This window comes from Centruroides vittatus, unplaced genomic scaffold (genome assembly GCF_030686945.1).
Source record: "Centruroides vittatus isolate TY-2023 unplaced genomic scaffold, ASM3068694v2 contig_711, whole genome shotgun sequence".
Taxonomy (NCBI): Eukaryota; Metazoa; Arthropoda; class Arachnida; order Scorpiones; family Buthidae; genus Centruroides; species Centruroides vittatus.
The window spans coordinates 116,293-140,355 of record NW_027122451.1 but is presented as its reverse complement, the minus strand read 5'-3'; the positions used below and the strand labels follow the sequence as shown (position 1 = coordinate 140,355).

The 24,063-nt window shown below is 33.8% G+C and overlaps 2 protein-coding genes across 3 annotated transcripts in view; both read left to right on the top strand.

Moving 5' to 3' along the window:
- Window positions 1–1,885: 1,885 nt before the first annotated feature.
- On the top strand, window positions 1,886–12,429 carry LOC136980567 (zinc finger protein ZFP2-like). Its single transcript, XM_067276699.1, has 5 exons — window positions 1,886–2,024; window positions 5,467–5,626; window positions 7,941–8,086; window positions 9,892–10,063; window positions 10,648–12,429. Exons 1-5 carry the CDS (start codon window positions 1,941–1,943, stop codon window positions 12,276–12,278), a joined length of 2,193 nt encoding a protein of 730 aa, XP_067132800.1. The 5' UTR covers window positions 1,886–1,940; the 3' UTR covers window positions 12,279–12,429.
- Window positions 12,430–15,457: 3,028 nt separating this feature from the next.
- Window positions 15,458–24,063, top strand: part of LOC136980570 (putative zinc finger protein 66) — a 39,052-nt gene continuing 30,446 nt past the window's right edge. The window contains exons 1-2 of one of the 2 annotated variants that reach the window (XM_067276705.1): window positions 15,458–15,935; window positions 21,075–21,545. In XM_067276705.1, the coding sequence (XP_067132806.1) occupies window positions 15,542–15,935; window positions 21,075–21,545 (865 nt within the window). In that variant the 5' untranslated portion in view covers window positions 15,458–15,541. The remainder of the gene's footprint in view (window positions 15,936–21,074; window positions 21,546–24,063) is intronic. The other variant, XM_067276706.1, reaches the window with a different exon arrangement.

The window sequence follows — 24,063 nt, the reverse complement described above, 5'->3', positions numbered from 1 at the left end:
ACTTTTTGAAGTTGGATATAAATTATGCAAAAAGATAAAAATATTAAAATTTAATTAACTGTAAATGTTTTTAAAACATTTTATTTCTTCTTCAGTTACAAAAGCAAAATGGATTTAAATGACACTTAAACTGAAAGAAAAGACGAAGCTGAGATGTTTCAAAAATATTGAATGCAAGGTGTTCCCCTTGAACCTCCGTAGTTTTAAACTGCCGCAAAAAATCCATCCAATAATGTGACATCATCTTTTGAAGTATTTTCTTTGTGGGCATGCATGGACGTAGCCAGAAAGGGCATGGGTGGGCACGCCCCCCAGTTAACCTGGTGCCCCTCCCCAGAAAATTACAGCCTCTACTAGGCTCCCCATAACAAAACCCTGGCTACGCCAATGTGGGCATGTCAAGGATTGCAGGTATGCTATGAAAGTGCCAGAGATGAGAACACCATGTGGAAGAATCACAGATGCCATTAACAGTGTGATTTCTTCATGGCTTTGACATTGCCTGAAATCAAGTAAAGAACCGCATATTGTCATGTCAGGAGCATATGCGGAAATGTACTGATTTAATGCACTTTTCTCCCAAATTTAATCCACTAGATCAGAGATATTCGAGATGAACGCTGTAATTCCAACTACTATTATATCGAGGAAAATCCGATGCTCCATAATATTTTTTTTGGCAAGTAATACTTTCAAAATCTGAAACTATTTTTGTATCACTTTCTAACTGAAAGTGATACAAAAATAGTTTCAGATTTTGGATTAATTGTATTGAGAAGTAATAAAATTAAAGTGATAAACATGGTAAAAGTGTCCTAACTTAGTGTGATGATATACATGACCGTCCAAAAAAATTCTACCATTTTAAATTACTGTAATTACGTTAATTATTATCCGAGTAATAGGCAACATACACTAATCAATAGAGTAACTGTCTGAATTTCATCTCCCATCAGCATTCGACTATCTTATCATCTATTGTTTCTAGGAAGTGCCGTAAATGAAAATGGCAACTTTCAACAGAAAAGGCATTTTATGTTCTTCAGAGTGAAAGGTCAGAATCACTCGTCACTGCGCAACACACATAGTCTGCAAGAGGTGTAGAAATGTTGCTGCCATGGGAGGAGTGACATAGGAAGAAGTTGAGTATTGGCTGGATGTATTTTGCGTGGCATGAAGAGCACAAATTAACAAACTGTACCAGGCAAATTTGAAACTTCGACAGTTTTCTAATGTTTTAATGTGCATTACAACATTCTAGGATAATAATTAACGTAATTGCAACCATTTTAATTTATTGTATTCTTTTTGGATTACGGTGTATATCTATTCCAGATTTTCTCTGCTAGAACATTCTTAGGTAATTAATGATTAAAAATATAAAAATTAACTCATTAAAGTTGTAGTTAAACTGATTTTAAAAGCATATTGAATATTACTATGCCTGAAGATGGTTATACACTAATTCTAAATAGATATAATATTTATGAACATTAAATACTAATAGCTAAAATTACCAAAGGCCTTTCGGGTCTTTTTTTCGTGATTTTGGGGCCCCATGGGCCTATCGTTTTCCAGGGGCCCTGTGCGGACCGCACCTACCGCACCTCCTAGCTATGCCACTGGCCTGAAGACTATGTGCAATTAATAGACAGCCCCAATTAATGTGTCAGACCCCAAAATTACTATAATTCTAGTAATTAAAGAATCCATTGACCTATTATTCTGGTATTTTCTCATTAATACCTGAAGTTAGGAATGATATTACTTGGCGCGGAACGTCAATAAATCGCAGGATGTCTTAACGAATGAATTTTTAAAGAATAACACTTTATATATTATTTTAACAGAATTATTTTTATATTTCAGAATCATAAAGCAGAGTGAAATCCTGTTACACCTTCATATTTAGAAATGATTTTGAATCCGATTTATTAAATATGCAAGCAGACAGAATTGAAGTCTCTTCAAATATGTTAGATTCAAGTTATTTGAACTTTAATAATTCAAGAAATTTACAAAATGTAAGCAATTCTTATTTACGACAAAATAGTTTAGTTATTCTGTATGAAAGGATTGCGTAGTTTCTATCCTCAATGCTTAGTCTTCGTTAAGCATTGGGGATTGTGCTAACTTGAAAAACTATCTTTGTACCCTCAATGTGAACATGATGTGGGTATTACTTGAAGATGGCTCATATCACATGACAGATCAAACATGTTTGTGTTAAGATGAGGTATTAGATACAATACTTTTGAGCAGTGGGCACTCAGAATTTAATCTCTAGGAGCTGAGTCAAACAGATTAAAAAGATTTTTAATTCAAATTCAATAAAATTCCCACCTTATGTGACCATTAATTCATAAGTAGATATAACACAATGCAAATAAAACATTAATTTTAATTTAAAAAAGGTTTTTGGAAAATTTTCTAGTATTTGTTTTCCTTTCTCTTTGGAGGGTGCCAGGGTGTACCACTGCTCTTAAGTCATTTGTATTGCTACCGAAGCCACATTAATTTGTGGGAATTTCAGGATATGGCTTTACCATTTTAAAGCTGATCTCACTGCTCATTAATATATTTTTGTTCTGTATCCATATAATACCTTTAAGAAATTAGGTTGAGGACCAAAGATATATAAAACAGTCTCTGTTTTTACTTGTATAAATTGAGACTAAGTATCTCTTATTTTCTGTTCTAACTGCAGAAAATTATGAAGTAACAACATAGCATTAAAATGTGTATGTGTGAGAAAAATTAAACAAAAAGTTATTTATAAATACCATATATGTTTTGATACACCCAAAGCCACCTTACTTAAGTATTTAATGTGAAAATACTTACATGTAATTTGGCAAAAGCTGGATGGACATGTGATTAACATGGCAATCTACGATAATACTGTGGTGAATCTGGAATGGAATGTGGATGGGTCAAGAAACCCGGGATTTTTGGGAGCGTTCTGTCCAGATGTATCAGACCCCCATCTCTCATTACCTAGCCACTCCCATTTTGGGCCTGGTTGAACCCATAATTGGTTCCTAAAAATGCCCTCTTAGTGTCCACAAGAATGAGAGTTTAAAAAATGTAATTTGGCTCTAATTTTATGCTTAGATGCTTTCATATATATATATATATATATATTGTTATTTTTTAATATATCTCAATCGGATTGAATTTGCTGACTCAAACCTCTGGTGTATTATGAGTCTATGACAGATTTTTGTTTGACTGTCAAAGATGAGCTTGATGCATGTTGGATTCAGTCAAAATGAATGAGAAATTTTCTAAAAAGTCATGTTAATTATTCCTTCACTTTTATTTATGATGCTGCATGTTATTAATCTAGTCTAGATCATCATCTACAATGTAAGGCAATCAATAATTAGGTTAAAGTGTTCTTAATTTTATTAGACTTTATACAGAGTGCCTGAAAAGTTACTGTGCAGTGAAAAGTTAGTAATGACATTAAAATTATATGCAAGGCATTGTAAAAGACACCCATAAGTTATACCTTCCACATTTCTACTTTACGATAGATGGCATTATTGCTCACTCACTGATATTTCAGTTTTTGGCTTACGGTTTTTAAAGATTTCATTGCCAATCACAATCTCCCGAAGAACTGGTCCTCTGGGTCTCCAGACCTCAACCCCCCCCCAGATTTTGGGCCTCTGAAGGGCATTTCTGGCATTTCATATATGAGAAACTTCAATATCATATGTAAAACTTCACTTTTATTAAACATTTTCCACTGCACAGTAACTTTTCAGACACCCTGTAAAAGCAGTGTTAAAAACAAACATACCACTGAGCCTGTTACTGGTGTGCATCTTCTAATAAACAGACCATTACAAATGTTTAACTGCTGTAGATCTACAGCGGTTAAAGGGGTGCATGCCCGAATGACATTATCGATATCCACGTGATAGAGTTCTGACTGGTGTTCCAATTGAATTTAATTTGAATTGCATTCGTTTAGGAGTTATTTGTTACCTGAAGAAGTACCTGGGAGTTTGAAAACGTTTGCAATGGTCTGTTTATTAGAAGACGCACACCAGTAACAGGCTCAGTGATATGTTTGTTTTTACTTTATTCCGGTGTAGTATCACTGCTGTTGTTTGAGCAGTGTTAAAGGTATTGTCTTTCTTTCAGTTAAACTGGAACAATGTAAATGGTAATCACATCAGTAACCTTTGTTTTATTCCAGTATTTCTTAAAAACAACAAATGTCTTTGAACAGCTTGACCATCCTTCTTCAGGTCTGTTGTATGTTTCATTTAGATTGCTCATTCTATTATGGTCTACATTCAAACCTCATAGAAGAAACTAAACTTATCAAGATGTTGGAGATATTTAAAACAGCCTTGAAGAGAAAGTGCATTAATATACAAGGTGCAGATTCGTTATTATGCGCTTGGAAAGCTTTTTATGATAACTGCAAAAATAGATTATAATAATAACTCAATTAAACTATGAGGTGTTAATATAAAATTAAACAGAATACGTTACTTTTAAAATTTAATTCAGTAAATTTAAATTTCATAAATTTCAAATATAATTGAAATTTGGATTTGGTTTCAATGTAGAACATGATAGAATGAGCATTCTAAATGGAATGTGTACAATGGACCTGAAGCAGGGCGTTCAAGCTGTTCGAAAACATTTGTCATTTTAAGGAAATATTGGAATAAAACAAAGGTTACCGATGTGATTCTTTGTTTCTTTCAGTTGTATCTTTTGTAGATAAGATGATGATGAAAGTACATAGGGTGCATCAGAAATAGTAGGTCAATATTTGAAATACTGTGATATTACAAGCATTACTTTTATTGCAAAAGGGTTTTTTATATAAATTAGTTATCAACTTTGAACAGTTCCATCTCTTTGTCAATCTTTATTCCCAACAATGTTGATGCTTGCTTGGAGCTATGTTTGAGGCACTGTAGAGTGATTCAAACATTGTCCTACTACTACTAATCCTCCATTCTCTATATCAAAAAGAAAATAAGAATACAGTAGAGCATCGATTATCCGACTTAATTGGGGACTGGGGTTGGTCGGATAACCGAAAAGTATGAAAAAATACATTATTAGTATAGTGTATTAGGCCTGGTTTAAATACTAGCCTCCCTTTCATGGTCAAGCAGGTGCTGCCAGCTAAAAAATGCAAAAATTTAACAAAAATAATATTAAAGTAGCCAGGACATAACCAAATATTGTAATGCCACATCACTAGCGGACATTTGAATTTGCCAACTAGGACGCGGTCGGTTAATCGGGGGTCGGATAATCAATGCTCTACTGTAATTGAAGTTAGCAAAATTGTTATTGTGTTTTAATTTAAGTGAATTTTTAGAGATATTTTCTTCTGTTCAGAAAGATTGTAACATTATTTACTGAAATTATAGGAAAGTTCTTTAGAAATGTTGTAAAAATAATATAATATATATTTCATTTAAATAGTTTCATAATGCCAGGATTCATTATATGAATGATATTGACGATGATAGTGATGATGATGCCAATATTCTGTCTGCTCCAAATAAAAACAATACATTATCCATTCATTATAAAGGAAATGAAGCTTATGGTTTCCAAACAAGTTTTCCTGATTTCATTCAAAGTATGTAACAATACATTTTTATTCTTTTTTTTTTAAATAGTAGCACTTATACGTCTCAAACGATTGGCCCATGATTACTTTAAAGCTATAATAAGACTAATTAATAAATGATAAAACAATGTAATTTTGCTTAAAGGTGGTCTGTCAACCATCATCTTGTTCTAAGTTTACCTATTATAAATTGAATTTGAAAGTCTGGATATTTTAGGTCAAATGAAGCTGTTTATTCATCTATTAATTAGCTTATTATAGGCCAAATGTAATCTGGCTTTAGTTTGAATAATTAAAAGTTTCAGTTGGTTTAAATCTTCTGAACAGCTAAATGTAATTTGCTATAAATTTTAAGGACTTATTACACCACAGTTTTCAATTGGAAAGCTCACTGAGATTTTATTAAACTAATATGTATATTATAGACCATATACCCTACTTCAGTGGATTATAATTCAGGTATTTTTGTATTTTCCAATTAGCATTTAACATTAAATTTTAATTTACAATTGGTATCCAATGCAGATGATATCAATGCAGATTTTCACAAGTAGTTTATTTCACGTAGTACATATACAAGTTCTTAATAAGGATTTCAACGTCACATTGCCGTACAGAAATGCACCAAACATTACAGTACGATCACTGCCTTAACCACTCTAAACCGACATATATTACTCGCAACAATGTCTTTGGTATGGGTCTTAAAACTAATCCTATAAACTAAATTACAACTAAAAATATAAAAAGGATAGGTCATTAGGAAGTAAAGAGTAAGTTTTAGCAAAGATAAGAATACCTGGGATTTGTTCTGTATATATAATGGGTGAGATTCTACTTGAGACTTTTCACCAGGATTGATAAGTTCAGTTTTCCTATATCAAATTCTTCTCTTACTTTCTCTTCACAATCCTCAATTCTGTACTGACTTGTCGTCACCATGATAGGACAGGATTCCTTCCTCAGACTACATGATGATCTCCGGTCGTTGCTAATCTTGACTCGGAGTACTCAAATTCACGTCTGTGCACTTCCAGGTCTCCAAAAAGAATGATGTGCCTATCATCCTTTTTGCCACAGGATCTTACTCTCCCCTTTGTTTACACTAGTTCCTGGGACTGGTCATCTTACCCAAGGGAAAAGAGTTAGGGAGGAAAGTTCTGGAAGGAAGGAGAACAAAGGGCTACTATACTAAACTGATATTGATATATATAATACAATATGACTTGTAGCCACAACATAGTTTAATAAAATCTCAGTGAGTTTTCCAATTAAAAACTGTGGTGTGATAAGTTCTTAAAATTTATAGCAAATTACATATAGCTAGCTGTTCAGAAGATTTATTACAATATTGGACAAAAAGCAAATAATTATAATTTCAGTTGGTTGTTTGAATATATATACAGTATACTCTTGCTAATCCAGCTCTTAATAATCTGGCTTTCCAATTAGCCTGCATATCCAGCATTGTGATTGCCTAAGTACTTCTGTTTCCATGGAAATGTTAGTTATGTTACAAATCCTGTTCTCCTATTTACTCAAGATTCATCTTTGTGTATAGTATTGCATGTGAGCACACTATTATTTGCCCTCCTGCCTCTGAAAGGAATCAGTACTGAAGCACAATGGTTTTTATCATTGACTTTATACATTGGTGTAGCCAGGGTTTGTTATGGGGGGCCTAGTAGACGCTGTAATTTTCTAGAGAGGGGCACCAGGTTAACTGGAGGGCGGCCGTGCCCACCCATGCCCCTTCCTGGCTACGTCCATGACTATACAGGCTGTGGCAGCAGGCAACATGATACTGACCACCATTCAACTCATAGTGATGTCAAGCTAAGTCAATCTCATTCTCATCTGCAAGCTGTGTCATGTCCCCACTTCATGACACAATATATTTGTTATATGTGTTTTGTATATTCTACATAATTAGCAGATTTGAAGTAATAAATATCTGTGATTTTCTCAAAGAATATACTTAACCATTTCCCTGTTTTCCTATGACTACAACTACACACATGGACGAGAATATATTAATTATTGTGTACAGCTTAGCAGAGCCTCTGCTAATAATTAATATTTAATGACTGAGGCCTATACACTTCATAATCTGGCACACTCACTAATCTTGGCATCCCTCTGTTCCTGAAATGGCTGGATTAGCAAGTGTATTTGTCTAATCTCAGAAATTAGAGTTTAATGCAATGTTTAGAAGCTTATTATCACACCACAGAGTGTCATAGCAAGCTTTTAAAGGTGTCAATTTAATTACTTCACAGAAATGACACAAATGTAATTGGAATTTTTTAAATGGTTTTTCTAGAATCCTACTCAAAAATAAAAAGTATTGAAAAAGAATTGAAATTGAATGAGGAATTTAAAATCCGGCAAGATCCAAAATTGAAATTTGAATGCAAAGTTGTTTGTGAAAGATTGAACATTAAACTCGACGATGGGAAATGCACAAAGGTTAGTCAATGATGATAAAAATCTGTATTTTGTAAATGTATTTATTTTTGGTAACTTTCATAAATTTATTAAATTAAAATAACATAAATATAAGAAATCAAGCTATATCATATTTGCTAATCAAATAATGAAGCCAAATTTTTATTATAAGGCTACATTTTTGGCTGATCGAATATACAAATGCTATGTTATTTGGACTAAAGGAAAGTGATTAAGTCACCATCTTGTATTACATTCATTAATTAAAATTAAATAATTAATTTAGGAACTTCTGGAAAAAAAGAATAATCCAGAGCAGGACTTAAACCTTCAGTTTTCAGACTCATTTAGTCTGGAAATGAAAATTAGCATCCATCAGAATAATTGGCAAACACAGCCATAATAAGCAGAAGTCGAAGATGCTCCAGATTGGTCTTTTCTTCCAGAATATTCTAAATAGTTTATTTGATTTAAGATACTGATCTAGTTGACTACTTATAGTCCAAATTACATAGTTTTGTAACACAATAAACGACTTCTTCTAATAACACTGTAGTGCGTAACACAGAGACACAGACTAAAACCTTTCACAGTGTTGTATACAATAGAGAACCGACTAATGTTTTCGGCCTCCACCGAGGTCTTCTTCAGGTTGAGAACTAAAAGTCATCCCCATCAGACCGCCAGAATGGTGTTGCCCATAAAATAAACAACATACGTGTCGAGTTTCACCCCTCTGCCCAGCACCGTTCGAATTCTTCAAACAGGTACCTCCATGCATGTGCAACCGAGTCCCCATCCTTAAAGCCAGCATGCAGGTGCCTTTGATGCTGGCTTTAAGGATGGGGACTCGGTTGCACATGCATGGAGGTACCTGTTCGAAGAATTCGAACAGTACCAGGTGGAGGAGTGAAATGCGACACATATGTTGTTTATTTTACTGGCAACACCGTTCTGGCGGTCTGGTGGGGATGACTTTTAGTTCTCAACCTGAAGAAGGCCTCGGTGGAGGCCGAAAACATTAGTTGGTTCTCTATCGCATACAACACTGTGAAAGGTTTTAGTCTGTGTCTCTGTGTTACATAGCTTTGTATATTTAATTTGCCAAAAATGTATACTGATAATAAAAATTAGGCTCAATTATTTGATTAGTAATATGGTAATAAATTATTAATATCAGTATACCTAGTGCTTACCTTCACACTAAATTAATTTCTATTGATAATTGTTAATTAATCATGATAGAATCACAGTAGTCTGGTATTTGGAGATTTGATTACTGTATTTTATTCTAATATTGAAGATTTTGTAAGATTCTAACAAAATATAATATTTCTCACTCAAAAACTGGTCCAGAGAATTGTATCATGGGTCTAATTATTTGTAACAGGATTATATTGGATTAATGGGAGAAAGCAATGCAATGCATGGTGATTTACCAAGGCAATGCCTCCCAAGAAGACTTTATATGGAAAATTGGCCCATTCTTGAAGTTTCTAACACCTATTTAGTTATTATAAATGTGACAAAAACCTAGAAACTCTAAACCTTTTGTATTTTGTGCCATGTATTGTTCTTAATACAATTAAATGGTGGATTGAGGATGTGTGTTATGTAATTTTGAGAGGGTGTGTGTGAAGTTATTATGGAGCATTTTAGGGTAGGATTGTAGTTAAAAAGTATAAAAACAGCATTATATAATTTATGAACAATCCCTGATTTGGAAAGGGACTTCAATCTATCACTATTGCATAATCTGGATTATGTTTAATACTGATTTAACTCCTAGTTTATAACTATATTTACATACATCTGTTTTATTATAGATTCAAAGAAAAGAAGGAAATTTCATTTCAAATGAAGAGAATTACAGTACAGACAAAAACTTTTTTATTGGGCAGACTCTACCCGACATGAGTCACCTTTGGAATATAACGCATGCAATTACACAAATAGATTCACAGTTTTTGTTGAACAATAAAAACATCAATAATAAAGGTATTTATATTCGAAATTTGAATTTCAAATTGAAACAGATTGCAGCACTAAGAGGGTCTTTTTAATCATATCCATCAAAGGTTTGACCAGGCCCACAATGGGGCTGACTGAATAGTGAAGGGGAAGGTCTTACATATCTGGGACAGATGTAATTTGTTGTAATCTAATATGTTAAGCCTTGTCCTGGATGTATTGGGCCTTGTCTCTCATCACCTTGCAGCTTCCATTGTTGGTGTAGCTTGGCTCACAATAGCACTGGTGTAGCGAACATAAATGGCACCCGGAGCAAGATACTTTATTGGCGCCTCGTCCCCCCTTCAGAAACACATATAGTTTGTCTTGTCATTTGGGCGCCCCTCTGTGAGTGGCGCCTGGTGCATAATAGACCCCCTTGCACCTCCATCATTACGCCACTGCACAATAGTTATAGATAAAAAGAGTTCTTTTAGTGCCCACAAGACAAAAAGAATTAACTTTGATTTATTTTTTATGGGTAGTTGATAAATACTTTCTCATATAATTAAATAGTTGATGAAATCATATATACTGGCATTTTAAATTTTTTATTTTAATTTATTTTGTAGATTGTGAAAGAAGAATTGAAGCAGTAAATGGTGATTATAATATTAATGAAGCATTTAGAGGTGAGAGTAACATTGAGAACAATAGTGAAAGATCTAAGTACCTATCTATACTTAGATTTAGAAAAGAATGTGTGATTTGTAGAACTAATATGGTAAGGAAAAGTTTCGTTAGAAAGTACTTATTAACTCTTACTAAAAAGAGATATCACTGCAAGCTATGCAATAAGTATTTTTTCAGCAAATTTGTTTATGTGAATCATCTTTTTCTACACGTTGGAAAGAAAGCATTTGCTTGTAGTCTGTGCAAAGAAAATTCTTTCATACAATTCTATTTACAAAATCATGAAATTGCACATTTAAGAAAAATCCCTTTTCATTGCAAAGCATGCAGAAGGGAGTTTAAATTAGATTCAAATATCATATTTCAACAACGGAGTTACTCCAGAGCCAAACCTTATCAATGCAAACGTTGCGGAATGAAATATAAGATGAGAAAATACTTATTTTGGCACCAGAAATATCACGCCGAAGAAAAACTCTTCCAGTGTGAACTGTGTGAAAAGAGTTTCAAGATGAAATTGGCTTTGACGCTTCATCTGAAATCTCACTCTGGCAAAAAAGCTTATCAGTGTGAACTATGCAAAAAATATTTTGTGACTAAGTTAAGATTGATAATTCACTTGAAAAGTCACCCAATAGAAAGTGGGTTTAAATGCGAATTTTGTGAAAAACGCTTCTTGAGGAACGTACATTTAATGCTTCATCAGAAATGCCACTTTGAAGATAAACTTTATCAATGCGAGCTCTGCAAAGAGAGCTTTGGAATGAAATTAGCTTTAAGGCTCCATCAGAAATGCCACTCAGAAGAGAAATCTTATCAATGTGAAGTCTGTGAAAAGAGTTTTCACAAGAAACTAAATTTGATATTTCATCAAAGGAATCATTACGAAGAGAATTCTTTTCATTGTGAATTTTGCGGAGAAGGTTTCAAAGTGAAGAGCGTCTTACTGATTCACCAACAGATCTATCACAAAACTATAGATTTGCGTTGCAAATTTTGTGGTAGGATTTTTCATGTGAAAAGGATTTTAGAACATCACGAGAGGTATTATTGCAAGAACAAAACCTTTCAATGTGAATTATGCAATGAGAATTTCAAGAAGATTTCGACTTTGCGTTGGCATAAAAAGTTTTGTGGGCGTACGCCTATTCAATCTGACCTGTTCAAGATGTTCGAAAAGAATCTGAAATACATGACATGCGCAGAGAATAGTTACAAGGACACAATTTGCAAAATTTGCAATCAAAATTTCTTATCGAAAATAGGGTTAATAACCCACCAAAGGTCACATTTTCGTGAATCTTTGTTAAAAAGTGATGCAAAAGAGAACACTGTGAAAGAATATCATAAACTTGGGCATTACGAATGCAATTTATGCCAAATTAGTTACTCATCCAAGAAAGATTTTATGGAACATCAAAAATTTCATCAGTTGCAAAACTCCAATATGGCGTTATTTCTTCTACCCTTCGGCCAGATGAATTATAATTTATTATGGAACGGGTCGCGTGGTCTGATTCTTCCTCCGCCATGTTATGCAGACACTAATTTAGATCAAAATACATCATGAAAAGCATTGTTAAATATGCTTATAAGCTCTGTATATGGCAATAAATATTCCTATTGATAAAGTGTAAAACACTAAACATTCTCGTTGTATAATTTATAAAGTTTGATATAGAAACATCTTTAGTAAAGTTGTAAATAAATTTGATTTAAAATTATTTATATTTTTTGTCGCAAATATTTCGTCCCCTGAATTTCGATCTAACGAGGATTTCCTGTATTTATATCACGAGTGTGCCTAGCCCATAATGTGGTGTCCCGATGGGTTACAACCTGAACGCTATCATTACTGAAATAGAATCCTAGGCGTTAGAATTGATACCAAGAGAGTATTAAATACAAATATTTAAGATTATAGCAATGATGATCTCGTGTTTTGATAACAATAACACTAAACACCTGCATAACCAGTGGGTACTTGGAAATTATCGTTATTAAAGGCGGGCGGGAAACAGGTGTCGACCAGCCATTTTTAAATGCGTGTATTTTTTTAATTTATTAAATGCTGAAAAATAATGTCCTCAGTACCTTCCTTCAAAGTACTGAAGATCGTACTGAAAAAATTTGAAATTTGTACGAAATTTAATTTTTACACAAAACCACACCGAAGTTTCAGGGTAACTGTGGTACCCCGCGCGACTAACCGAGGGGGTGGAGCTGAGTTATGGTACTGAAAGAACGCTCATTGCTTGATATCGAGTCAGTCATGATAAAAGTAATGAGAGCATAGAAGGCGCAAAACGGGTTTTTTTAAAGCCAATTAACGGCAAGGTCTCCCATGGACTGTACTATTGAAAAGTTGAAAGGTGGAGTTTCTGGGGAGTATTTATTGCTAAACGGTTTTTTTTTTTTTTTTTTTGTAACTCTTTCCGCCCACTGGGCACTAAGAGGGCCTCTTATAGCAAGCCCATTATGGGTTCGGCCAGGCCCACAATGGGGCGGCCGGGTGGTGAGGGACGGGGACCGACATATCCGGACGGACCACCCCCCGAAAAATTCCTGGGGATTTCTCGACCCGTCCGGATTCGATCCGGGTCCCCCAGGGCGGTAGGCTGCTAACCTTGACCGCTCGGCCATCCGGCCTCGTTAAAAAAAAAAAATAAAACTAAAAAAAAATAAAAATATATTAACTTCAAAATACATGTAATAAGAAATAATATGAAAAAATGAAGGGAAATATGTTTATAAAATAGTAATAATAATAAAATTTATTTATCTGTTTAATCGAGACAATTCAAAAACTGATTTTAAACGCAATTTATTAATTTGTAAATTTCTCGTGTGGGAACAAGTGAATTATATATGTTTTATGGTGTCCTCCTTCCCCTGGTTCCTTCCCACCCGTAAACCAAATAAACATAAAGAAATGCAGAATTTAATCATAATCTGCGTGCACTATAGTTACGGCCATGTCATCTCCCATCTCCAATCTCGAAAAACATGACCAACAAAAGCGTTTTTCTTTTAAAATTTTTAAATATATATTAGAATAATTTGTTTCCTTTTAAAGTTCCATTCACTCCTCAGGACGCGTTTTTTAATGCAGCGCTCGAGAAGAGCTTTACAGTTAATCTTCTGAAACCCGTTTCTAAATGGCCAACGCTGCTCGTGACGTCATTTCGTTACACTTTCGCTGCATAAAAAAAACGCGCCCTCACCATCGGGCTGGCCACGTGAAAATTTTCTTCAGTTTCCCGTATATAGTCTCCGTGAGCCATCTCTTCGGCAGATCGTCCACGTTTTACGTTGTTGTAACAAAATAAACAAGTTTTATGGGCACAAAGGGGTCTTTACTAATGCCCATAGATAGTTGTGCAAGTCAAGTGATGAAGGATAGAGACATACACATATATTTTTTTAAATTTTCCGTCCTGTAAGCCTCTTTTAGCAAGTCCATTTTGGGTTCAGTCAGGCCCACAATGAGGCGGACGGGTGGTGAGAAATTCCCCCGAACGGTATGCTGTAATTGTTGTTACTAAATCATAACTGGTTACTTGATTATCTAATAACCATGTCTGTTTGAGGTCGGATGGCCTAGAGCAGGGATGGCGAACCTTTTTGAGTCCGCGTGCCATATTGAAAGCATACTTAGCTTTAAAGATGTTAATGCGTGCCAATGTATTAGACTTCGAATAATGAATGATATTTAAAGAAATTAAACGAATACGCTTTAATTCGAATAAATGTAAAAAATCTGATTGAAAAAAAGATGATTGGGTAATAAACAGAAAGGATGATTGAAAAAGACAGAAATCATATGATACATTACGTGCCAGATGATTTCTCTTACGTGCCACTTTGGGTACGCGTGCCATAGGTTCGCCACCCCCTGGCCTAGAGTACCTAGATATCAGAGTAGCGACATACGAGTCATCTCCGCCATGTTCTGTCGACTGTCATCACGTGGTCTATGGGTTTACATTAAAAAATGGCAATTTTTTAGTTTAATAAAGCATTTTATTCGTAAAAATCCTTTATTAAACTAAAAAAAAATCGTCATTTCTTAATGTAAACCCATAGACCACGTGATGACAGTCGACAGAACATGGCGGCGATGACTCGTTTGTCGCTACTTTGATATCTAGGTACTCTAGAATGGCCGAGCGGTGAACGGTACCACTCTGAGGGACCCGGGATCGAATCCGGACGGGTCGAAAAATCCCCAAGAATTTTTGGGGGGTGGTCCGTTCGGATATGTCGGACCCCTTCCCTCGCCATCCGGCCGCCTCCTTTTGCGCCTCGCCGAACCCATAATGGGCTTGCTTAAAACAGGCCCTCTTAGTGCCCAAGGGGTAAAAAAAGTTTAAAAAAAACCATAGCTGTAATTTGTTAATGTACCTTCCGATATGACGTCATCGCTTCAATTTTAAGAATGATAAATAAATAAATAAAAATTATTCTAATTTTCTATTTAAAATTTTAAATATATATTTTTTAAAACATCCATTACGAAATAATTTATTTGTAAATAAATTTAAATACAACCAGAGTCCGTTGTCTCAGCTATGTTCTAGAGTTAACAGATGCGTTCGTTTATTCCTCCGAGTAACTCCGCGCGTTCAAAAATTTCCGCGGAAAGCGTTCATATATTCCGGCAGCCGTCATCGGCGGTTATTTTAACTAACGCGCTCAATGTGTCATGTTGCCGATAGCCGGCGCTCCGGTAGCATTGCGGCAAGAAGTCGCTCTGGGCAGTCGGTTATTAAGCGGTTTTGTCGATTTCGAGCATTTTCCTAACATATTTCTACGTGAAAAAGAAACAGCAGCATGCCGTATAGGTGTTTTGTGACTTGGTGTAAGTCTGGCAAGTGCAAATCTCGTGAGAAGCGGCATTTTTTCACGGCACATCCGAACCTGTTAGATAAATGGAGACGTTTAATTCCTCGAAGAAAAAATTTAGAATTCTCGGCAAAATCGCGAATATGTGACTTGCATTTCGATGAAAGATTTATACTTAAGAATTATGTGCATATAATTGAGGGTAAGAGAGTCGAGATACCACGTGGAATATGGCACCTAACACGTGGTGCTTATCCTACGAAATTTTTCAATTGCCCGTCATGTTTGTCGGTTAAAGTTCCTAAATTACGTCAGTCTCCAAGGAATAGGAAAACTACTGCCAACATAAGTAAGAATTCAAAAGTTGCAAAGGTATTATCAAGTAAGTAAAATGTCTTTGTGGTAATTTTGTTTAAATATGTTAATAAATTGAAGAATTAGAAGATTATACAGAAAAAAATGTAATTTCTTGAGTCTTTTCTTATTCTTGTACAGATGCCAGTGAGCGAGAATATGTGACGAGGAGAGGGAACGTCGTGTTACGCTCTGTTTCTCACTCTTGTTTATTACAATCACACGGATGAGAGTGAGAAACAGAGAGCGTGAAACTTTGCCATCGTTTCTTGCCACGTATTCTCGTTTGCTCGTGTCTGCGTAGTCGCGCTCTTAGAGTTGATGGCAAAAAACGGCTCGAAGATGTAACAAAATCTTCGTAAACAATCAACAACCTTTGAAATCCGGTAACAAAATTTTAATACAAACATCTAAAGAATGTTTTCGACCTTCACCGAAGTCTGTTTCGGGTTTAGAAACCTACAAATAACTATGAATACTCGAAAGAACCGTCTGAGGGTTTCGAGCAGTAAAATTTAGAATCTATAAAGTACGTCGATGAGACACGGTAGATATCGTGAAAAATTTTTATTAAATGTTTTTATTGTGAAAGTGCCGAATCCTATGATAAAAGGTTGGTGTTTTGATCATTTTTAACTTGTGTCATTTTTTAATAATCTACAGTTTGTGTTTTTAATGAAGACTTTGTTATAATTTTTATATTATTTGATATTTCTAAATAACATTAACCGACGGTGAAGATCCGTCAAATTTGTTTTTCGATGTGTCGTCGTTAGGTATAGTGTGTGTTATGTATAAATAGCGTAAATAAGTAGTAATTGTTTCAGATATTGTGCTGCAGTCATGCTGTACAGGGAGAAATCTATTAAGTGATCGACAAATTTCACAAAGTAATGTTGCTTATTGTATTAATGATGCACAAGAGTTAAGATCAACAAGATGGCAACTGCGTAGGTTACAGACTGCTAAGTACTGTACATATATATCAGAAAATTGTAAACTGAAGAAGATTGCAGCTCTTGAAAATAAAGATATAGCAAATGAAAAGAATATAAAAAATCTTTCTGAAAGGGAAAAGACAGTTATTGAACGTATCTTGCAGTCAAACAAATCTCAGTCAGCAAAACGGTATAGTGGTAAGTGGATTTTGGATTCATTTGCCTATAAATTCCTTGAAAGAAACAAGTTCTTGTGATTACCCCATTACCACATCCAAGTACTGTAGGATAATATATATGTAAATTTGATGCTAAATTTGGATTTTATTCTGAGTAATTAAGATAAATTAATTAAAAGAAAAATTAAGTGATATGCCTGAGAAGAAATGTCATGATTGTCTAATTTTTGATGAAATCTCTCTAAAAAAGTGATGGAAGATGCAATTAAATGGCTTGACCAGTGGGAAAATGTAACAGCTGTTAAAAACAATATAAGAAAAAGAATGGAAGCTTTCTTAATAAGCAGACATTTGAAAGTTTGAGGTTAACATTGTTCAGCATTCTGGAATTGTCCAAGTGGCTTTTGTCACAGAACATTTATTGTGTTTTAACTGATCTTTTAATCAACATCCACTGGAGTTATATATCTAGGCAACAATTGCATAAGTTTATATAAACTTATACAACCTTAATGTAAATATATTGATTTCATAAGTTAAGCTTTTATGGTCTTCCTCTAGAGTTAACATTAACCTTTTACTTATCTCTGTTTCATTTTTCTTAGCAGAAACAGTTTTGTGCAGTAGGAACTTCTTATTAACATTGATATATTATTTTAGCATTTCTTTGGTTTGATCTGACAAGGCAGTGGCACAACAAACACCCAACCAACGTTTAGTTATTGTACTTATATCGAATGGTGAGTGTCTGTTGTTTACTGCATCCATCAAAACATGCCTCTGCTTGTTATAACAAAGATGGATCACAAGTGCTGTTGAACCTGATATTATCTCAAAAGATTTTGCTAGAACTGCACTGTGAAACAGCAGTTCAGTGCTACACTTGAAAAAGTATTATCACAACCTGAAGAAAATGTTGATATTTGTGATTTAACCTCTGATCTTAGAGACCATGATTTGTACTGCAAAAGGTATATTTGTGAATATAATACATAGCAGGCTGCGTAGTCCTTAAAGTCAAACTCTTAAATGTATAAAGGCAGAAAAAATTGTAAATCAAAAGTTCTTGAATATTACAAAAATTTCCTATTTTGATTGTTGATGAAATATTACTCTTGAATGAATTAAGTCTTTACTGCTTGATGTACTGAAAATAATCGTAAATGTACTTTAATTTCTACTCTTTTACATTTCTATGTGGTATGTAGGCTGCATTTTTGTATGGGCTAGAAATTCTGAGCTTGCTTGTTCAAATGAGTATGAAAAATGCAACTATCATAATCAACTATATCATGCATATACATATATATAACATATAACATATACTAACTTTTTAGATGTGGATAAATATAATTTAAAATAAAATGGTTTATATAATATCCTAGTAATTTTTAACATTTAAAAATTTTTATTTACAGTTTTAAATTGAGATAATTTTTTAATCTCAATTTAATAATATTGCTGAGAACTGAAATAATTATATTGCTGTATATTGTATATTCAACTTTTGTACATAATTTTCTGTTTCTGTACAGTGTATCTGTTTATTAAATTGTGCATTTGTATTATTCTATATTATATTTTTCATTGTATCTCTATGACAATTGGGAAAACCATAGCTTATTCTCTAATGTATTTAAGCAGTCATAGAAATTTAACTCAGATAAAAGCAAACTGTATTTTTTTCAAATAGTTTATTAATTGTAATACTACATAAAGTACACAGTTTTATTTGATTCAGTAGTGATAAACAGTATTTGAGATGTCTTACACATTATTTTGTATTTTTGACAAACTGAAGAATATAGCAAATTGACGAATCAAATTAGTCTAAAATTGTGAAAGTGACGGTTAATAGAATTCTGTGATGATATTGACATTTATGTGTAAATAATGTTCAAAATTTTATTTTTAAAAAGACTTTTGAATGTTTACAGCTGACTGGCTATGCTTGAGCGAAACTTATGCCGCAAAACGATTGCAGTGCTTGAAGAGGTAGAAATATGCCACTTTCATTGTGGCTTAAGCAGGCCACGGTTTTGTAGCAATAGAGCTATTGGTTGCATTCGGCAGAGTCAACAGTTGTAACTGAGCAAAGTTGTTTCAATCGATAGCTGTTACGTAGTTACATTTGCTGAACGATGAGTGACGTATGCATTGAAACAGGAAACAGCTATTGTTGGACAGTTGCAGCTAGTGTAATTGAAGGCTCAATTAAGCTTGATTGTCAAATAATACATATGCACCATTTTCAATTGTATCTTTGGAGTTAGGTTATTTTAAAATAAGTGCTTTTATTTTATTTGTTATTAATTTATTTAAAAATTATTGTTTTTGCTATTTTGTTCTTAACTAACACCTATATCAACCAAGCCATTGGTTTAATAAAAATAATAATAAAATTATAGACATATCTTTTCCAAACACTCACAATGTACAAAACGCACACACTGAAAAAATCGGCAAGTACACAGAACTTGCTCAGGAAATCAGGCATTTGTGAAGGATGGATAAGGTTCTTATTGTACTCCTGTTGTCCTCTTGTCTACAAGTGTCACACACACTATACAAAAGCCTGGGAACATTACAATTGAATACAAACACATGCATCACATTACAGAAGGCCATTATATTGAATAAATTTCATATTGTTAGGAAATTCCTGAATACAGACACACACACTGACACACTTATTTAATTTTTGTCTTGTTTTTGTTGTTATGCTTTGACTCTGGTCTTGCATAGTACAGAGCAACTGGTGTCAACAAAGTATAAACCACTACACCCAAAATAATAATACTTTGATATTTTGTTTAAATATTATTAAGTTTGTTATGTTTTTATTTATAATAATTTTTGTTTTGTCATTTATTCTACAAGATAAAATAGTAACAAATAATTCATAAATTCTTGTAGTTAATTGCTTTTGCTTTTCTGAAAAAAAGAGATACAGCTCTTTATTAATAGGGCATGATAGGAGAAAAATGGACTAAACAGGATCAAAGTGTCATCTATTGCCAGAAAATGGCGCGTTATCAATTTTAAAGCATAGTGGCATGACCATACTGTTATTTATAGATCACGGTTTTTTCTTATGCAATGAGAGTGTTTCTATGTAGGGAATAGCCGGATTGGAGGAGAAGACGAAACTGTCAAAACCACCATGTGGACAGTCCAGATAGAAGTGTGGATAGATTATAGCTGCCGTTGTGTGTCGAGATGCTAATTCTCCTTGGTGCAATTTGTTTGCCATCTTATTGCAGGTAATTGCACATGAAGTGTTGAGTTGTCACTTGTAATCTATAAATTAATTGAAAGAGGGTTTTGATTTGCCTGATGTAGTTTGATTAAATGGCTGGGACTAAAAATATAGTTCAGGTATCAGATTAAAGCTCTTACCCTGTACATGATGCTGTTGAAGAGAGATTTGAGAAAGGTACAACTGTTAGGTGTGGTGGAGTGGCAAAGATACAATGTTAAGCCTACTGGAAGGCAATAAACAAACTTGTCAGCTTCTTGTGAACCATCTAGCAATTCCGTTTTCAACTATTAAAACAATCTGATGCTCATCTGTACTCTGAATTTCTGAACTTTTTGTTAATTATGCATTAATTAAAAGACTTTTGCATTATTTTTTAACATTAATAAATTTAAATGCTTATCTCTTCTTTGAAACTAAATAAAGATGGAAATAAAGCCAAGTGTTTATTTTAAAACTCAATTTAGGGTCCATAGTCCATTAAATGTTTATGCTAACTATTTAAATAATATTAAGAATCACTTTTACTTTTCTATAGACTTGGTGTTAGGGTTGTATAACATTGTTGACTGTTGTAAACAGTCAATTTAGTTAATCTTTTCCATGATTTATAATTTTTCTACTTTTTTAATTTAAACTATTGATTTAATCTTGTCATATAATCAAAAATTTTAAATATTTTTAATGTTTACTTTAACAGTTATCTTAAATTAAGCTAATTATGTTAATAAACATACTAAATAGACTAAAATCAGCCTATTTTTAATTTAACCATTCGTTTTCTTATTTAGCGTCGAGGAACAAGAACAAAAGAAGCAACAGTTTGCAGCCCTCGACGTCTAGACAGCCAACTGAATTGGAACTTATTCTTGCTCAAAGGCATGTGAACAGCATCGTATCTGAGATAGTTCCAGAAATCGAGCACAAGGAAGCTTCAGGCATGGATACTTCGCGGCAAAGAAAGCGGAGAAAAACAAGCCTTATCGTTACTAGAGAATGCACCCCAGATCGCAACTATGTTACACGTAACCGAGCCAAAAAAGACTATTCTCAGAAAGAAAAAGAGAATAATAGGAAGTACAAAGCCATGCGAAGAAAATGCATCAAAGAAGTCGTTGATTCTTCTCGAGAAATTCAAATTCTTGATAGTGGAGAGGCTGTAGAACTGGTCGAAATTGCCACACTGGGATCTGGATGCGAAATTGAAAGAAGCTGTCAAGAAAGAGGAGCAGTGGGAGGAGCCTCTTGGTACTGGAGAACAGGTAGAAATGTTGCTCAACTTTTCTTTTTATAAAATAACATTCTAACCATACTATAAAGATATGTATAGCTTTAAAAATAAGTATGAATGCAGCAAATGGCAAAAAGAATGGGACAAAAAGCTTAATAATAATCTACCTACTATAAAACCAGATTTAATAAAATGGACAGCTAAGCCAATAGAAAAACTGGAGAGAAGAAATTATACTTGCCCAACTGAGAACTCATCACACACGACTCACAATGTAACTATCTAATAATGGGATATCCAACTAGTATGCTCAACTTGTCATATTTCACTTACAGTCTGACATATTACTACCTTTTCCTCAATACGAAACAGCATGAGAAGACTAACTTCGACAACAAATACTCTCAGACGACAAAGCTCCATAGATTATATTAGATGACAATGGATAAATTCACCTATTTTGGCATATCTGCAAGCAATAAATTTATGTGCAGAACTCTAAGATGACCTAACAGAAAGATTTATGGCTTATTATAAGACCTAAAGGGCATACAGATACATAACTGGCTAAACTCGACATAAATAGACATAACTGGCTAAACTCTGGCTAAACTTTTGCCTACCAAGAACCCCAAAATAACCAACCAACAAAAACAAAATGAACACAAGGCTGTGCACATGAAGATTTAACAGAAATAACATTTGGAATTTTTACCAGGTTTAAAATGATGAGAAAAAATGCTAAATTAATTCAGTGTGAAGATCACGAATGTGGTACACAAAGAAACTGGTATAAATATTTACAACAGGATCTTTTATTCGCGTATATAGATACAGGAAGGGTTGTGGGATGCCAGCTATAATATCTCTATCTCCAACACAGGTAGTATTAGTACGGAACCCGACAAAAATATAATGATATAAGCCTCAGGTCTCGTGACGACTATTCCGATACATAGATAATTATTTTACAAAGGGCGATTACAAACGTATATAGACCTTAATTCTAAACTTATAATTAATTACAACTAATGAAGAATGATAGAAGAATTTATGACAATAAAATAACTGATAGGAGAAGAAAAAAAAAGGAATGGGTACCCAACTATTTTGGTGCTAATGCAATGAGGTGCACATAACGGTACATATAACGGTGTAGATGACGAATCTCTTCTTAATCACGAGAAAAAAAAACAGTCAACACTTTCACTACACATAAAGTTCTCTTTGTCTTCACCCACATGGTCTCGAAGACGTATTCGGGAGCTTTCTCGTTCTCGTCTTTTCTCCTTCAGCTCTGACTCAAAAGTGACTCTTTGTCTTGGTTCTACCCCTGAGGGCTGCATACAGTCCTATTGTCCATAATGGGGTCACCTATTGTTAAGCCGTTAAGCACCGGTCAGGGAAGGGTTCCAGGAAGTAAAGATAATATGAATAGGAAAGAGAAGGAAAAATATATTCTAAGTTAAAATAAAATATAACTATATATTACACAAATGGCATTTAGCCACATCAGAAAACAAATTTTCTTTTTATTCAGAGCATTTCCATTCTTTTAAGAGAACAACAACAGCTGGGAAGTGGTTGAGAAGAAATATCTTTTGAACTTTTAAAAATTTTAAATTACAAGAAAATTATAATTATACAAAAATTAAATAATAATAATAAAAAAATTAAGTAAGATCAAAATAAAACAGAAAATAAACAAAAGGGGAAAAATTATAACAATATAATGTTATGTGCATACTCATGGCTATATATACGCACACGCTATATGACCATACAAACAACTCGTAATCCAATTTTAATTAAAACCTAAATTATCTTGCCAAAATCATCAGACTACTATTGTACAATGTAATTAGTCAAATTAATTAGTAATTAATTAGAGGTACATATGGCTTTACTGCCTATCTTTAGTTGAATTGATTATCATAAGGGTCTAGAATGGCAGGCCATCTACTATCTAATACAAAGTCGAGGCACTAATTATTCTAATTTTTCATGCGAAAAGATATATGTAGCATACAGTATTAGTTTGATCATATATTTATCAGTCCAGCTTTTAATGATTATAGGGCTTTTTCAAAAATCCCTATCTAGCGTCTGTTGCATCTGTCACAGCAGTTTGCTTATTATTCTGTATAGAGTCGTAATGCTCCTTAAGATGCTGCCACAATATGTCAAGCCTACGTGGTGAAAATCCTCTTTTCCTTTATTAAACTTGATTATATATATACCTGCCAAATCCATTTGTTTTACCTTCTCTTTGTCAGTATGTAGTAATTGCATGATGGAGGGAGATGTTTAACAGTTAAAACATTGTGATTGTCCCTGGCATAACGGATCATGAGAGAACATATCTTTATGCTAGCTACTATATATATCTTCTGTTTAGTTGCTGGTCAGCTTTGTTACCATCTTCTCTAGGTCCTGCTGTATACATATTAACAGTTGCCTTAATTACTTTGGTGTGGGAGCCACGATTATTTGCCATTTGTATAATGAATAACAATCCCTGCTGTCTGTGTTATTAAAGAAGAATGTTA